The sequence below is a fragment of the Eurosta solidaginis genome, chromosome 5 (assembly GCF_040869045.1).
Source record: "Eurosta solidaginis isolate ZX-2024a chromosome 5, ASM4086904v1, whole genome shotgun sequence".
Lineage (NCBI taxonomy): Eukaryota > Metazoa > Arthropoda > Insecta > Diptera > Tephritidae > Eurosta > Eurosta solidaginis.
Genome location: NC_090323.1, coordinates 263,970,417 through 263,989,688, shown reverse-complemented (window position 1 = coordinate 263,989,688; position 19,272 = coordinate 263,970,417). Strand labels below are relative to the sequence as shown.

The window sequence follows — 19,272 nt, the reverse complement described above, 5'->3', positions numbered from 1 at the left end:
GAGTATCACATAGTCCACAACTAAGGAATATGGAAACATACTGCAGACGTCAATGAGATTATTGAAGATCAGGAAAAATATCATGAAGTTGTGGATTGAAGTTGGGAATGAGCCTATTATACGAAAGTACGGGATTGACGGTATACGGTCACAAGACCCTATATTATCTATGTAAACTAAGCGTTGAGGTAAGCTCATTCAGCAGAAAGAGATGGTCGCTGTAAAAATGTCTAGCAGAGGCTTTACAGCAATCATGCTTCAACAAGTCAGAGCTTATAGAATTGTCTGATGGCAAAAAAAAGAAGCTTTGTCTTGGCTAAACTTTACTTTAAACAGTTCTGGCTAACTCTGGAAGAATTTAGAGAAACATAAAATATTCCTAGCTGTATGATCAAATCCGACAGGCGTTATACTGTGTTTTTCTATCTATGCACCTGCCTCACCTTATTACCTCTCCCCTCTGCATTTTCTAATTTTTCTTAATCGGCTTATTCCATTTCCCTTTCTCTTTTATTCTTCCGAAAATCTTCACGCTTTTCCTCATACTCTTCCCGTTCTTGCTCTTAACCAAGTCTCAATCTCACTATGTATTACTTTTAATCGTATCCTTATTCTTAATCCTGCTATTAATCTCTTTTTAATCCCTGGTCTCAAACGATTACTCTTATTTTTATATTTACTCTCACTCTCCATCTTCCTCTTTTTCTGTTACGCCTTCCCTCCAACTTCATCTACTTTTTCTTCCCATTTCCTCCGTTTTTTTATTTTCCATTCTTTCGTGTCCCCGTTTCTAATATGGAGAGATATCGAGTTTGGCTTTTTTCAGCATATAACATTACTAAGGTACTAAAAAAGTAACAAAAATAATACTAAAAATTGTCCCTCCCTACTACTTTAAAATTCATGAGGATTATGAGAGCCGTTAAATTTTTATTGTTGTGCTACTTACTTCACCTGTCTGGTTTTATTGTGTCATGGTCTTCGCATAGAATTGGACGAAAATTTCGTTACAAAATCTTGACATATTTAAGTACTTATCTATCCACAAATACCACAAATATACTTGATAAAACATTTTCCTACGAATCGATATTTTTTCTAAAAAATTTAGTCGGCACTAAATCTATGGATTATAACTCATCAAAATTGCTTGTGTTACGACTCCTACATCCAATTGTTCGTCCTAAATTTATTTGTCCATTGTACTAGAATATTTTACAAACTAATAGCAATAGCACTTAAGGCATACAAATCTAGAAATTTGAATTGGATACAAAAAAACAAAATTATTTTATTTAATTGCCTTCTTTGTGCTATTAAATTATTATTATTTATGCATGCCTTGCATGTTAAAAGCCTACTAATAAATAGCTGAACATACAACTTGTATGATTAGGTGCTGCTCAGTTTTTACGAAAGTATTGAAAACTTCATACCTTTCATGAATGGGGCTGAACAATAATCTTATCCCGCTCGTAATCTCCGAATAATCGGATGTATAAGATAAGAAATATATAGTGAACAGATCTATATACCTTAACGATTTTTAAGATAAATATAAAATAAAAAACAGGTAGGTAATCTGTGTGAGGATGCAAAGTTTCAGGTTTTTGTGGTCTGCGTGTAAAAACTATGACTACGAATCACGTATTTCAACAATATATGACGTAAACGTAACTATTTGATGAAATTTGATGAATTTTGAAGCTTCTAGCCGTAAAAAGGGGGCAAAAATTAGAGTTTATATGGGATATATAATATATATACCACCGATCTCTATGATTTTTTCAGACAACAATATATGCTATATACGTAAGAATTTGGTGAAATTTGAAGCGTCTAGCTGTTAAAAAGGGGCAGAAATTGCGCACAGTTTCTTATCTGAACAATCGGTTGTATGAGATATATACTATATATACCTGCGTTCTCAATGATTTTTTCAGACAACAATATATGCTATACACGTAAGAATTTGGTGAAATTTGAAGCTTCTAGCTGTTAAAATGGGGAAGAAATTGCGCAAAGTTTCTTATCTGAACAATCGGTTGTATGAGATATATACTATATATACCACCGATCTCAATGATTTTTTCAGACAACAATATATGCTATACACGTAAGCATTTGGTGAAATTTGAACATAGCTAAACGATTTTTAAGATAAATATAAAATAAAAAATAGGTAGGTAATCTGAGTGAGGATGCAAAGCTTCACGTTTTGTGTGGTCTGCATGTAAAAACTATGACTACGAATCCGGTCTTTCAAAAATATATGACGTAAACGTAACTATTTGATGAAATTTGATGAATTTTGAAGCTTCTAGCCGTAAAAAAAGGGCAAAAATGACAGTTTATATGAAGTATATAATATATATACCACCGATCTCTATGATTTTTTCAGACAACAACATATGCTATATACGTAAGCATTCGTTGAAATTTGAAGCCTCTAGCTCTTAAAATAGGGCAGTAATTACGAAAAGTTCCTTATCTGAACAATCGGTTGTGGGGGATATATACTATATATACGACCGATCTCATCAATTTTTCAGGCAACAATACGTGCAATATACGAAAGTATATGGTGAAGTTTGAAGCTTCAATCTGTTAAATTGGGTAAGATATTACAAAAATCCTCTTTTTCTGAAAAATCGGTTGTATGGAGGATATATGCTATAGTGGTCCGATCCGGTCGGTTCCGACAAATGTCTAATCGGACACCCAAATACACCCGCTCACAAAATTTTATCAAGATATCTCAAAAATTGAGGGACTAGTTTGCATACAAACAGACAGACGGACAGACGGACATGGCTAAATCAACTCAGCTCTTCAACCTGATTATTTCGGTATACTTAATTCTGGGTCTATCTATTTTCTTTTAAGGACTTACAATTTTCGGTTTCGTGACGAAATTAATATACCATTTCATTTTCATGAAAGGTATAACAAGCGCCATTTACTAAATTATGACAACAGAACCAAATTATAAACTGTTCCAACTAAATGTAAATTAGTCAAATTGTCATTTTAATTAGTATGTGGTTGTAGTAGCGCTACTACTGCTACTGCTTCTTCTTCTTCATCTTCTAGATACTTTAAATATGTTGGTACTTCTGCTTCAGGCTGGCTGCCGTGGCCTCAATTTGTATGGCCCAACGTGAACAGAATTTTAATTATGAACATTGAGAATGCATTTTTCGCTGCTACTTTTGGAATATTTCTACAACAACAAATCACTTTCAGTTTTTTTTTCTGTTTTGTCGTTGTTTACAACTTTTGACTGTCAATGCATTCTTGCGTCCTAGAAGAATCGATTTAAAGTCGAGGCGACTATTTTGGATTTGGACACATAATTTATTTATTTTTTTTGGCTTTTTGTATTTTTTGTAAGTTGATCGTGAGGACATTGTAGACTCGATATTTTGAATGCAGAGTATATAGAATTTAGCTACCTACATATGCTCGTACATAAATTAAATGGCATTCTTGACAAAGGCCACTTAGAAGGTGAGTTCACAATTAATGGCCCATTGAACGACATTTTCTGTTTGTAAATGAGTAAGAATTCCAATTAACCCTGAAATATTGGTAGATTATTCAATTTATTTCAACGTGCACTAAATAAATGAGATCACTTCAAAGGGCAATTTTATGCGGCAATTGATGAATGAACTTCACAGTGGGAGGAAAGTAAAAAGGGAGATTGGGAGCCTACTGCAATGCCTTCCAAGCCGAAGTTGTCGCAAATAAAAAAATGCAGCCACTGAAATAGTATCAGTAGCACTTTTGATCATCACTCATTGTTCATTATATAATTATTGGCGCTCAACCACCTGTGAAGGTCTTCCCCTGCTTCTGCTTCCATATACTTGTCCTTCATTATCTTAATACATGACGTAACAAAGCGGAGCCTTTCACAGTGGTCTGGATTTGCCTTTCAGTGGACTCAGGGAAATATTAGCTAATAACACAAAAACTTTGATGGGATCGATTTTAAGTCTCATTACATGACGTTTTTATATATGATTATTTTTTCATCAATTCTTAAACAAAAAAGTTATAGCAAATAAAAAAATTTAATGTATGGGAAAAATCATATTTTTACCGTTAACTCATTTTCCTCACATTTCCTCAAAACTTGATTAATTTATTTATATGCGATATATACTATGCAATATACTCGGTTTAGTGGTTCGAAAAGGTTCGCGTTTTTTTTATACTCAGTTGAGCAGAGCTCACAGAGTATATTAAGTTTGATTGGATAACGGTTGGTTGTACATATATAAAGGAATCGAGATAGATACAGACTTCCATATATCAAAATAATCAGGATCGAAAAAAAATTTTATTGAGCCATGTCCGTCCGTCCGTCCGTCCGTTAACACGATAACTTGAGTAAATTTTGAGATAACTTGATGAAATTTGGTACGTAGGTTCCTGAGCACTCATCTCAGATCGCTATTTAAAATGAACGATATCGGACTATAACCACGCCCACTTTTACGATATCGAAAATTTCGTAAAACCGAAAAAGTGCGATAATTCATTACCAAAGACAGATAAAGCGACGAAACTTGGTAGATGAGTTGAATTTATGACGCAGAATAGAAAATTAGTAAAATTTTGGACAATGGGCGTGACACCGCCCACTTTTAAAAGAAGGTAATTTAAAACTTTTGCGAGCTGTAATTTGTCAGTCGTTGAAGATATCATGATGAAATTTGGCAGGGACGTTACTCCTATTACTATATGTACGCCTAATAAAAATTAGCAAAATCGGAGAAGGACCACGCCCACTTTTAAAAAAAAATTTTTTTTAAAGTAAAATTTTAACAAAAAATTTAATATCTTTACAGTATATAAGTAAATTATGTCAACATTCAACTCCAGTAATGACATGGTGCAACAAAATACAAAAATGAAAGAAAATTTCAAAATGGGCGTGGCTCCGCCCTTTTTCATTTAATTTGTCTAGGATACTTTTAACGCCATAAGTCGAACAAAAATTAACCAATCCTTTTGAAATTTGGTAGATGAATAGATTTTATGATGTTCACTCTTTTCTGTGAAAACGGGCGAAATCGGTTGATGCCACGCCCAGTTTTTATACACAGTCGTCCGTCTGTCCTTCCGCATGGCCGTTAACACGATAACTTGAGTAAATTTTGAGGTAACTTGATGAAATTTGGTATGTAGGTTCCTGAGCACTCATCTCAGATCAATATTTAAACTGAACAATATCGGACTATAACCACGCCCACTTTTTCGATATCGAAAATTTCGTAAAACCGAAAAAGTGCGATAATTCATTACCAAAGACAGATAAAGCGACGAAACTTGGTAGATGAGTTGAATTTATGACGCAGAATAGAAAACTAGTAAAATTTTGGACAATGGGCGTGGCACCGCCCACTTTTAAAACAATGTAATTTAAAAGTTTTGCAAGCTGTAATTTGTCATTCGTTGAAGATATCATGATGAAATTTGGCAGGGACGTTACTACTATTACAATATGTACGCCTAATAAAAATTAGCAAAATCGGAGAAGGGCCACGCCCACTTTTAAAAAAAAATTTTTTTTAAAGTAAAATTTTAACAAAAAATTTAATATCTTTACAGTATATAAGTAAATTATGTCAACATTCAACTCCAGTAATGACATGGTGCAACAAAATACAATAATAAAAGAAAATTTCAAAATGGGCGTGGCTCCGCCCTTTTTCATTTAATTTGTCTAGGATACTTTTAACGCCATAAGTCGAACAAAAATTAACCAATCCTTTTGAAATTTGATAGGGGCATATATTTTATGATGTTAACTGTTTTCTGTGAAAACGGGCGAAATCGGTTTATGCCACGCCCAGTTTTTATACACAGTCGTTCGTCTGTCCTTCCGCATGGCCGTTAACACGATAACTTGAGCAAAAATCGACATATCTTTAATGAACTTAGTTCACGTACTTACCTGAACTCACTTTATTTTGGTATGAAAAATGAACGAAATCCGACAATGACCACGCCCACTTTTTCGATATCGAAAATTACGAAAAATGAAATAAATGCCATAATTCTATATCAAATACGAAAAAAGTGATGAAAAAACATTTCTGATTGGATTGGTTTATTGACGCAAAATATAACTTTAGAAAAAACTTTATAAAATGGTTGTGACACCTACCATATTAAGTAAAAGAAAATGAACAAGTTCCGCAGGGCGAAATAAAAAACCCTTAAAATCTTGGCAGGTATTACATATATAAATAAATTAGCGGTATCCAACAGATGATGTTCTGTGTCACCCTGGTCCACATTTTGGTCGCGATCTGGAAAACGCCTTCACATATACAACTACCACCACTCCCTTTTAAAACTCTCAATAATACCTTTAATTTGATACCCATATCGTACAAACACATTCTAGAGTCACCCTGGTCCACCTTTATGGCGATATTTCGAAACGGCGTCCACCTATAGAACTAAGGCCCACTCCCTTTTAAAATACTCATTAACACCTTTCTTTTGATACCCATATTGTACAAACAAATTCTAGGGTCACCCCTGGTCCACCTTTATGGCGGTATCTCGAAAGGGCGTCCACCTATGGAACTAAGGATTACTCCCTTTTAAAATACTCATTAACACCTTTCATTTGATACCCATATCGTACAAACGCATTCTAGAGTCAACCCTGATCCACCTTTATGGCTATATCCCTAAATGGCGTCCACCTATAGAACTATGGCCCACTCCCTCATAAAATACTCTTTAACACCTTTCGTTTGATACCTATATCGTAGAAGCACATTCTAGAGTCACCCCTGGTCCACCTTTATAGCGATATTTCGAAACGGCGTCCACCTATAGAACTAAGGCCCACTCCCTTTTAAAATACTCATTAACACCTTTCTTTTGATACCCATATTGTACAAACAAATTCTAGGGTCACCCTTGGTCCACCTTTATGGCGATATCTCGAAACTGCGTCCACCTATGGAACTAAGGATAACTCCCTTTTAAAATACTCATTAACATCTTTCGTTTGATACCCATATCGTACAAACGCATTCTAGAGTCACCCCTGGTCCACCTTTATGGCGATATCTCGAAAAGGCGACCACCTATACAACTACCACCTCTCCCTTTTAAAACCCTCATTAATACCTTTAATTTGATACCTATATCGTACAAGCACATTCTAGAGTCACCCCTTGTCCACCTTTATAGCGATATTTCGAAACGGCGTCCACCTATAGAACTAAGGCCCACTCCCTTTTAAAATACTCATTAACACCTTTCTTTTGATACCCATATTGTACAAACAAATTCTAGGGTCACCCTTGGTCCACCTTTATGGCGATATCTCGAAACTGCGTCCACCTATGGAACTAAGGATAACTCCCTTTTAAAATACTCATTAACACCTTTCTTTTGATACCCATATCGTACAAACGCATTCTAGAGTCACCCCTGGTCCACCTTTATGGCGATATCTCGAAAAGGCGACCACCTATACAACTACCACCTCTCCCTTTTAAAACCCTCATTAATACCTTTAATTTGATACCCATATCGTACAAACAAATTCTAGGGTCACACCTGGTCCACCTTTATGGCGATATCTCGAAACGGTGTCCACCTCTGGAACTAAGCATCACTCCCTTTTAAAATACTCATTAACACCTTTCTTTTGATACCCATATTGTACAAACAAATTCTAGGGTCACCCCTGGTCCACCTTTATGGCCATATCTCGAAACGGCGTCCACCTATGGAACTAAAGATTACTCCCTTTTAAAATACTCATTAACATCTTTCGTTTGATACCCATATTGTACAAACGCATTCTAGGGTCACACCTGGCCCACCTTTATGGCGATATCTCGAAACGGCGTCCACCTGTGGAACTAAGCATCACACCCTTTTAAAATACTCATTAACACCTTTCTTTTGATACCAATATTGTACAAACAAATTCTAGGGTCACACCTGGTCCACCTTTGTGGCGATATCTCGAAACGGCGTCTACCTGTGGAACTAAGGATTACTCCCTTTTAAAATACTCATTAACACCTTTCATTTGATACCCATATCGTACAAACGCATTCTAGAGTGACCCCTGGTCCACCTTTATGGCGATATCTCGAAAAGGCGACCACCTATACAACTACCACCTCTCCCTTTTAAAACCCTCATTAATACCTTTAATTTGATACCCATATCGTACAAGCACATTCTAGAGTCACCCCTGGTCCACCTTTATGGCGATATTTCGAAACGGCGTCCACCTATAGAACTAAGGCCCACTCCCTTTTAAAATACTCATTAACACCTTTCTTTTGATACCCATATTGTACAAACAAATTCTAGGGTCACCCTTGGTCCACCTTTATGGCGATATCTCGAAACTGCGTCCACCTATGGAACTAAGGATAACTCCCTTTTAAAATACTCATTAACACCTTTCATTTGATACCCATATCGTACAAACGCATTCTAGAGTCACCCCTGGTCCACCTTTATGGCGATATCTCGAAAAGGCGACCACCTATACAACTACCACCTCTCCCTTTTAAAACCCTCATTAATACCTTTAATTTGATACCCATATCGTACAAACAAATTCTAGGGTCACACCTGGTCCACCTTTATGGCGATATCTCGAAACGGTGTCCACCTCTGGAACTAAGCATCACTCCCTTTTAAAATACTCATTAACACCTTTCTTTTGATACCCATATTGTACAAACAAATTCTAGGGTCACCCCTGGTCCACCTTTATGGCGGTATCTCGAAACGGCGTCCACCTATGGAACTAAGGATTACTCCCTTTTAAAATACTCATTAACACCTTTCATTTGATACCCATATCGTACAAACGCATTCAAGAGTCAACCTGATCCACCTTTATGGCTATATCCCTAAATGGCGTCCACCTATAGAACTATGGCCCACTCCCTCATAAAATACTCTTTAATGCCTTTCATTTGATACACATGTCATACAAACACATTCCAGGGTTCCCTCGGTTCATTTTCCTACATAGAATTAAAAAAAAAAAATATTTTTTTTTAAATTTAAGAATTCATGAGCTTAACACCGGCTTATAATAATTGAATTTCAATTATTATGTTTTCTAAGAGAAACTGAAAAGAAGAAGAGAAACGCAACGAAGAAGAACTTTACAAAAACAAATCTACATGGCACACAAATTAATATAGAGACAAATTATCTCAATTGTGTTGTTAGTGTAGAAATGAGAAAAACTGAATTAAGCATGAAAACAAATACCAGCAGGATGGCCTAGTGGTTAAAGGCTACTGCAGTTTCACCATGTGATTCACGGTTCGAATCCCGGTGAAACCTTTGATAACATTACAAAATTGCCTGATGATGATTACGTTGGCGGTTTTCGAAATGGGTCCATCGCAATATGCCAGTAAAGGTTTCTTTCTTTTCAGTTTCTCTTAGAAAACATAATAATTGAAATTCAATTATTATAAGCTGGTGTTAAGCTCATGAATTCTTAAATATTTTTTTTTTGTTTTTTTGTTTTTTTTTTTTTTGTTGTTTTTTTTTTAATGTTAGTATTGCGAATCACTTTTTAATTCTGGGTAATATTTAAAAACAAAAATATTTGATAATTCAAATATATAAAAATTTTTTATATTGAATTTACATTTAACAATCCAAAAAAAAAGTTCAAATCAAAAATTTAGCTATTCCAGATTGTTCGTAAATTTTTTTTTTTATATGATGCTTACTATTCCAGCTTGTTCGTTAGTACCAAAAGAGTAATTAAAAGCAAAAATTATTCGATCGGTCAATAGTCCATGAAATCTCGAAATATACATATAGGTATATGACAAAAAAAAAAAAAAAACTAAAAAAAAAAAAACAATTTTTATTATTTTAAGTAAATGTTGCGCTTCATATGTAGTATGTATATTCGTACCCACTTAAAATTGAGAAACTAAAATATTTAGTTTTCTGTATCATAGTCGAGGTTTTGCGGTAGGAGTAGTAGAGATTTCACTTCTTCGGATATTTCCTCATGCTTACTAGGTAATTTCGATATCCTCGATGAAATAAATGAACCAGAAAAAACTAACAAATTATTTAAAATGTCATTTGTGGCTTTGCGGCTAACTTTTCTTGCATGGTCTCGACGATATGCTCTAAAATCTTTATTTCTGGATTCAGCGGCTTCTTCGGAAAACTTTCCAAGAGGAATGGAACCAAAATGCTCTATTATTGAAGCTAATACCATTCATATAGTTCGACGTAAACTCGAATGGTTTCTCTGGAGTACATGTTGAACTTTTGTACATCTACTGGACACCCACATGAAAGTGCCCCTAATATTGTAGAGAATCGTTGAATGAGATTTTTACTAACACCAGTTATAGAGGCGGCAGTTTTAATGTCAGCGAAAAATCGTCTAGCGGTATTTCCATCATTCGTTGTACCGTGCCCTTGCTTTACCACGTCTACCAATAAACCAGTCTGAATAGTAAAAAATATTTTAGTGAAGCCAAAATTGCTGGAAATCGGAAAAAATACCTAGATGTACACATATGCTCGTTAGAGTATGTCGATATGAAACCCGGTTACTAAAATGTCATAACTTTTTAAATTAGGTTTTACGAAAAAATGTTATATAACAATAAATTATGGAAAAAGATCACAAAATACAAAAATGTTCATTTAAAGTCCTAAGTCCCAAATTTTCAATTTCGTTCCACTGTGCCTTTAGGCTGTTTTTCGTAGCACAATGCTTTTTATCAGACTTCCTTCGATGCACCCCGCTGATATCACTCATACAAGGATACATCTTCCAGAGAACTTTTCTCGGGAATACGCCAAGTGCTATCCGATATTCTCTCAACTCCCTTCATGATTCCGGGCCAACATCACGGCGGGTATGATAAAAACCTTATTGGCGAGAAAATAAGTTATTTTTAGTTGCCTTCTTGGCAAGAGTGATTCGCCGTTTGATTTTTAATTGTGAATCGTATACGTAGGCTGTAGTAAGTTCCGAGCTTTGCTGGCTACTTGCAGTCTGCTCTCTACCTGATGATCTTCGTGTTGGCTGAACAAATTACGGACAGGCAGTACCTCTTTCATGTAGTGAGATCCTTCTATCCAAAGTTGGATGGCATATGTGTATATATATGTATATTTATATACATATAGATTTAGCGGAACCTTTGAATCTACACATTTTTGCGTTTATTGGCCACAAACTGGGATACTTAAATACATTAGTTTTCAACATAATTTATATTGATGCTGACATAAATTGTCATATCTTTGTAGCTGAGTGAGCCAAGCCAAAAAGGCCAGCCTCCGAGTTTCAGCCCCCAAATTTCAACCTTCTCACTAAAAATTTCTAAAATAGTATCAAGTGCGCGGAAAAGTATGCAGCATTGGGTATCATATGGTGATAAGGAATAAGCGCTTAAGTCCTATGTATAAGAATAGGAGTGAGGCTGTTGTTCTTTGTGATCCACTTGACACTACTTTACATATTTTTGGGGAAAGCTGCCCCCATATTGTAACATTTGCTAACGCCAAAACACAATTATGGTCACAAGGAATAACAATCTAACTCATATACTTTTAAAAAGGTATTAGGTGGCTATTCCTTATGACCAAAGGTACTTAATGTTGCATACTTTTTTGCCCAGTTGATACTGTGTTTGTTGTTTTTTTGGGCGATGTAGTTTTAGCGTTAGCGAATGTTGGAATTTGGGTGCAGGCTTGAAACTTGTTTTGGCAGAATCGGTTAAATAACTCGGAACCGTACACTATATCACTAATGATTATTTTGTCAGCCTATAAGAATTTTGAAGCAAAAATACATGGCCTCCAAATTTAGAGCAATAATTTCACATAAATTGTATGAATATTGTATTAGTGACCTAAAGAAGAATTTAGTGTAACAACACCACCAAATAAACTAGTAACTGCTCAAAGTCATTCATTCAAATATGTTAATCAGTACATTTTACATACACATAGAATGTACACGTGTATAGATTTTTTCCCCTATGCCTTTAGCCCCGGCTCATATCGGTGCTGTTCTTTAATCAGTTCAAAATATTTTTAATTGTGCTTTTATTATATCATTTTGTATTGAAACTGGTTTTATTATCATTTTTTATTTGTATCTAGAAGTGACTTTATCGCCAAATTTATATAAACAAAAGCAGTTTAATTAAAATATAATTTAAATCAGAAGTCAGTGAATTTGTAATGAAGGAATAACTCGTTTGAAATAAAGTTATTCCGTTTATAAAACAGTAGCAAGTGCGCGGAAAAGTATACATCATTAGTACCATATGTTCATAAGAAATAACCGCTTAAGTCCCATGTAAACGAATAGGAAGTGCGCATAAAAGTATGCAACACTTACTACCATACGGTCCAAACCAATAACAGCTTATTATGCAGCTAAAGCGGCTATTGCTTAGGACTATATGACCATGAAGGTTGGAATTTGGGTGCTGGAATTTGACTGCTAATGTCGCGTAGTTTCAATTTTTATACTCAGCTGAGCAGAGCTCACAGAGTATATTTATTTTGTTCGCATAACGGTACCCTGTAACGGCATAAAGTAATCGAGGTAGATATAGACTTCTATATATCAAAATGATCTGGGCGAAAAAAGAAATTCATTTAGCAATGTCCGTCCGTCCGTAAACAAGATAACTTGAGTAAATTTTGAGGTATCTTGATGAAATTTTGTGTGTACGTTCCTTGGCACTCATCTCAGATCTCTATTTAAAATGAACGAAATCGGACTATAACCACGCCCACTTTTTCGATACCGAAAATGTTGAAAAACCGAAAAACTGCGATAATTCATTACCAAGGACGGATAAAGCGATGAAACTTGGTAAGTGAGTTGAACTTATCACCCAGAATAGAAAATTAGTAAAATTTTGGACAATGGGCGTGGCACCGCCCACTTTTAAAAGAAGGTAATTTAAAAGTTTTGCAAGCTGTAATTTGGCAGTTGTTGAAGATATCATGATGAAATTGGCAGGAAAGTTACTCCTATTCCTATATGTGTACTAAGTACAAATTAGCAAAATCGAATAACGAACACGCCCACTTTTTAAAGAATAATAATTTTAAAAATTAAATTTAAATTTTAACAAAAATTTTAATATCTTTACAGTAAATGAGTAAATTTTATCAACATTCAACTCCAGTAATGATATCGTGCAACAAAATACAAAAATAAAAGAAAATTTCAAAATGGGCGTGGCTCCGCCGTTTTTCATTTAATTTCTCTAGAATACTTTTAATGCCATAAGTCAAACAAAAATTTAGCAATCCTTTTGAAATTCGGTAAGGGCATAGCTGGTATAACGATAACTGTTTTCTGTGAAAATGGGTGAAATCGGTTGAAGCCACGCCCAATTTTTATACACAGTCGACCGTCTGTCCATCCGCTCGGCCGTTAACACGATAACTTGCCCAAAAATCGATATATCTTTACTAAACTTAGTTCACGTACTTATCTGAACTCTCTTTATCTTGGTATTAAAAATGGGCGAAATCCATATCCGAATGCCATAATTACATACCAAATACCAAAAAATGGATGAAATATGGTGATTGGATTGGTTTTTTGACGCAAAATATAACTTTGGAAAACTCTTTGCAAAATGGGTGTGGCACCTACTATATTAAGTAGAAGAAAATGAAAAATTTCTTCAGGGCGAAATCCAAAGCTCTTGAAATCATGACTGTTAGTTGTATTACATATATAAATAAATTAGCGGTACCCGCCAGATGATGTTCTGTGTCACCCTGGTCGGATATCACGAAAACGCCTTCACATATACAACTAACGTTCACTCCCTTTTAAAACCCTCATTAATACCTTTAATTTAATACTCTTATCGTACAAACACATTATAGAGTCACCCCTGGTCCACCTTTATAGGGATTTCTCGAAAAGGCAACCACCTGTAGAACTATGGTCCACTCCCTTTTAAAATACTCTTTATTACCTTCCATTTGATACCAATGTCATACAAACACATTCCAGGGTTACCCTATGTTCATTTTCCTACAGGGTGAACTCCTCTTATTTTATCTCCAAAGCTCTCAGCACCCGAACTTAGCCTTCCTTAGTTGTTTACATTAGTACTTAGTGCTACGCTTGGGATGTTTTTATAAGGTTGTCACCTATTAAAAATTGGTTAAAAAGCAATAAACTATGCCAATATGGGTATCATACTAAAGGTATTTTAAGACTTATTTCAATAAAAGTTCTCTAAACTATGGTTCTCTTCTGGGTTTGCTACCCAACATTCTAAAATTTGGTCGGCGGTGTTCTACAATTTTTAAGGAGGTGGGCCTTTGAGGATGTTTTATATAGCACTCTCTTATCAAATTATTGTTTTTTTATTATGATGGAAAAACTGAATGCAATTTACATACCAATCATCGATCCCCTGTACGTTCGACAAATTCCTTATTGGTGTTTAATTGCCCATTGAGAAAAATTTAACCAAATTCAATTGCAGTTATCAAAAAATAGCCACACTGCCCCGCTTTCATATAACAACGAACAAAAAGATCAAAGCAGTTAGCGTTTCATTTATCTTTATTTATGTATCACTTCATTTTATTTTATTAATTGCATCGAATATGATTTTATGGCCATATTTTATCTTTTGTTTTTCACTCTTGCACCACCCCCAGAGCGTTATAATTGCTGATGGCTCAGAACAATATAAACGTTTCGTTCAACTGCCCCAGCCATTGACCTTCAAAGTCTACATTTTCAATGTCACCAATGCCGATAGGATACAACATGGCGCCATACCAATTGTTAAGGAAGTAGGACCATACATTTACAGGTAAGTGAGACTTTATTGTTGTTGTAATTAACGTACGTAAAAAAATTTCTTCACAATTCCAGACAATATCGCCGCAAGAAAGTGAAACATTTCTCACGCGATGGCTCTAAAATCAGTTATGTACAGCATCAGCATTTTGAATTTGATGAGGAAGCATCGGCACCTTATACTCAATCGGATCATATTGTGGTACTAAATATGCATATGAATGTAAGTGGTATTGATGCCAACCCGGCAGGGCACGCCCATTTTGACTGCGGGAATATCCAAGCTATATATAAGAAAATGGTTTCAGCAATTTTTAATATCGTTGTCTAGCAATTAGTATTAATTGCGAATACGCCCGAAGTTGACCCCGATTATATTCTCTGTATCGTAGCTCTGCGCACCTTTCCCTCGATTGTTTATTAATGAATTCAACCAGAGTCAATTCGACTCGCACGGCGATGAGGGCATCCCAGAACATATTGTTTGTGCTCTATGGACCCTTTTATTTGCTTTACTATTGAATGTAGAGCCGTTTCCGTTTACCTTCGCTTATATTAGGTATGATTTGCTGCTGACAGTAGCAACCATGGAGTCTTACCCCATATACACACATCAAGCAAGCCCTCCAACGCTTTTAGGAGAAACGAAAAGATACTGATTGATCTTTGATACGTTTGTGGTACGTAAGCCACAGCTTTACCAGCTTTTGGAGCTTCCATGTTCCAAGACATGTAACTCTAGCTCATGTAACTGTGTGGGCTCGAAATTTTCAAACAGTTTTGAAGCCCAGCCATTCAAGCCCGTATTCTTGTAGGGCTTGAAAGCTCTAATAGTCCACTGAAGTTGGCTTTTTCGTGGGAGAGTCTCTGTTTGCCAGAGCGACGCCTTCGCAGATAATGGGAACCGGCATTTCATACTCCAGCTCACAAAAGCAACATATTTGTGTATCCGATATTCTTTAACTTACTTAGGAGATATCGTATCCACAGGTCCACTCTTATTACATTAATGAGTTTGTCCGATACTCTTGTTGCTGGGAATATAAACAATTTGTCCTGGACATTCAACCCGTGTCGTCTGAACTGCTTTGTTTCACAGTTACTTATGGTATGTGCCTTTGTGAGTCCACAGAAGAGCTCTAAACCACAGAATGCTGCTTTAGTACCCTGCTTGGCTAGGAAGTCTTGTGTCTTGTTAACAAAACCTTGTTTTTGCTCTGAGATCATTTAGGACTAATTGTGTAAGACTGTAAGGCATGTAAGAATGCCTGCTAAGAATTCGATATGTAGCCTAAGGGGTTCTAAACCCACAAACAATTTTAAAGTTAATCAGAAAATATGATATACGGGATCGAAGACTTAAAATAGTTGATAGTCCACACACGTTGAGGCTTATCCACAAGAAGAAGACAGGCATATTTGCAGGGCAACATTGGTTGGAAGATTTGTTGGAAATCTGTATGTTAGGAAAACGCTCTTACAACAAAAACTTTGGAATTCATCAGACCCGTCCACATTTCCAAAAAAGGTTCTCTACGAATCTTATCTTGCTTGTCTATCCTTTTCTTATACTTCTAATTTCCCAGACTCATCATGTAAAACTCCCAGTCCGAGTCTGAGTCCGAGTCCCAGTCCAGTCCCAGTCTATGAAAGAACAACTTTCTGGAAACTTTAAAATTTTCAGGCCACGGAGGCTTGCTTTTCTCCCTGTAAGTTTGTATCGGACTGGACTGTTTAAAGTTGCTAATACATTCCTTGGTAAGGTTTTCCAAACAAAATGCATACTTTAAAAGACTTGCCTAAATTTTGCTCTGGCTCCGTTTTTATTAAAATTTTACATTTTTTACTTAAAATTATATTGAAGTTTTTCATTTATTGAGGCTTTACTGTACTAACATTAATTATTGCATACTTTATGGGGTTGCAATGAAAAGTGTCCACAAGCATAGTAGACCTTCAAAAGACTTCTTTAATATACATATAAATACACATAAATTTTAATTAAAATTATTTTATTTTATTTGTTGTAATTTTCTCATAAAAAAATGTAAATAAATATTATTTTCAGGCATTTTTACAAGTATTCGAAAGGGAAATAACAGATATATTGCAGGGTTTTGCGAATAGATTAAATCACAGACTAAATCATACGCCAGGCGTTCGTATATTGAAACGTCTGATGGAACGCATACGTGGGAAACGTAAAGTAAATTTTTCTTACATAAGTACAAAAACAAAACGCTTCAAATATATTTATTTCATTGGCATTAACTGGCATATCTACTTATCATTTTTCTCATCAAAACATACATAGACGCATCCGTATCAATCAAGCATATCGAAATATAATGGCTTATTTATTATACCTTTCATGAACATGAAATGGTATATTAACTTTGTTCCGATGTTTGTAACGTTGAGAAATATAGAAGATAGACTCACCATTAAGTATACCGAATTGATCAGGGCGACGAACTGAGTTGATATAGCCATGTCCGTCCATCTGTCTGTTTGAACGCAAACTAGTCCCTCAAATTTCGAGATATCTCAATGAAATTTGGCACAAGGATGCATTTTTGTATTATATTACACATTTGTCGGATCCGGTCGGATCGGACCACTATAACATATATTTCCCATACAACCGATCTTTCAGATAAGACGATTTTGGTCATTTCTGCCGCAATTTAGAAAGTATAAACGTGAAACTCGGTGATATATATTCTAATATATCATAGAAGATATCCTGAAAAAATCACTTTGATCGGAGCTATATATAGTATATATCCCATACAACCGATCGTTCAGATAGAAAGATTTTTGGCCATTTATCCCTTAATTTCCAATATAAAAACGTTAAACTTGGTGATATTTATTCTAATATATCATAGAAGATTTCCTGTAAAAATCATTTCGATCGGAGCTATATATAATATATATCCCATACAATCGATCGCTCAGATAAGGGGGTTTTTGCCATTTTTCATTTTATATTAATCTTAAAAATCGTTTACTATATATTATCTTATAGATCCGATTATTTGGAGATTACGAACGGGATAAGATTATTGTTCAGCCCCATTCATGAAAGGTATGAAGTCTTCGGCACAGCCGAAGACAGTCCCGTCCTTACTTTTTTTTCATTGGCATTGTTATATAATGTGGGAAAATAATATGGAAATATGATATATGTATGTAGATGAAAAAAGGTGGTGAACTATTCAAATTTAACTCTCTCTCCCCGCATAACTGCACATAAAAATTTAACATTAATTAGTTTTCTTTATCTGCTTATTAACTTTGATAACGAAGGCCGTCAAATTTAAGTCCCAGAAATAAACTAATACTAGCTATAAAAGGGCTTCTCGAAAACAATAACCAAATTCGGTACTCAAATTACAGCTCATTTCTGGGTCTGAACTTTACTCAAATTTTGTCGGCCCTTGTAATTTTCGTGCATGTTTCATGGGATTGAGATGTGGTTATAGGGATATTCCATAAAATTTAGCATGTATATTTCAGTATCTCTTTAGTAAAATATTTAGAAAATATATTGATATTCTGTGATATATACGTAAGTAGGAATATCAAAGTTGTTTATTCATAGGGCATTTAATTTGCGGGTGGTACAAAAATCAGTTTACCGGAGCCTTAAAAGCAATGGGATAAGAAATTGAAATGTTCGAAGAAGGAAATTGAAATGTTCGAAGAAGGATTCTCGCATATTATACTTACTTTTATAGTATTCTTTGTGTAGCATAAATTAATATCAACTCAATTCATTCTGAAACAAAAATAACTTTTTTATGCATAGCAAAATAACTTGCATTCATTAATCCTCATTTAAATACTTAAAATTAACTGAGCCTATAAAACCATTTTAAAAATGTTAACGTCCCTAAAATTTTTAGAGAGTTTATACTAATAAATTGTTTACAACAAATTTATAGAATCTTACAAATGGCTGCGAGGTATCATAGACAAAAAGTAATAGGAGAACTCAAAGTAAGTGGCTTGCCGCGTTTTGAAAGTTCTTATTTTCAAGCTGATGTATTCCCGATGTAGCCTATTTTATTCTTTTGACAGATACTTCAGCGCAATGAGATTCCTTATCATTTTGAGCAGCTAACCTTCAGCCTTTGATTGCAGATGTTTCGTTTTTATAAAATTTAATTTGTATTCAATAGGTTTTAAGTAATATACATATGTGACAGGGCGGATCAATAACTTTGGTTGAGAGCACGATTTGAGTCATCGCTGAGCTACCAACCACCGTAGCAACGGCAATTTTGCAACAAAGTAATGATTGCTATTTTTCTGAAAAGTTTTTTTAATTGTTTTGAACAAACTTATAGTCCAGCTCGTCTAGTTTACTTTTAATTTGCATTTAAAAGTCCAACTTG

The 19,272-nt window shown here is 35.0% G+C and overlaps 1 protein-coding gene across 9 annotated transcripts in view; it reads left to right on the top strand.

Moving 5' to 3' along the window:
* Positions 1–19,272, top strand: part of Snmp2 (Sensory neuron membrane protein 2) — a 133,904-nt gene that overhangs the window by 63,765 nt on the left and 50,867 nt on the right. For 8 of the 9 annotated variants that reach the window (XM_067790224.1, XM_067790222.1, XM_067790226.1 and 5 more), the window contains 3 exons: positions 14,725–14,882; positions 14,945–15,092; positions 16,938–17,075. In XM_067790224.1, coding sequence (XP_067646325.1) covers positions 14,725–14,882; positions 14,945–15,092; positions 16,938–17,075 — 444 coding nt within the window. The remainder of the gene's footprint in view (positions 1–14,724; positions 14,883–14,944; positions 15,093–16,937; positions 17,076–19,272) is intronic. The other variant, XM_067790217.1, reaches the window with a different exon arrangement.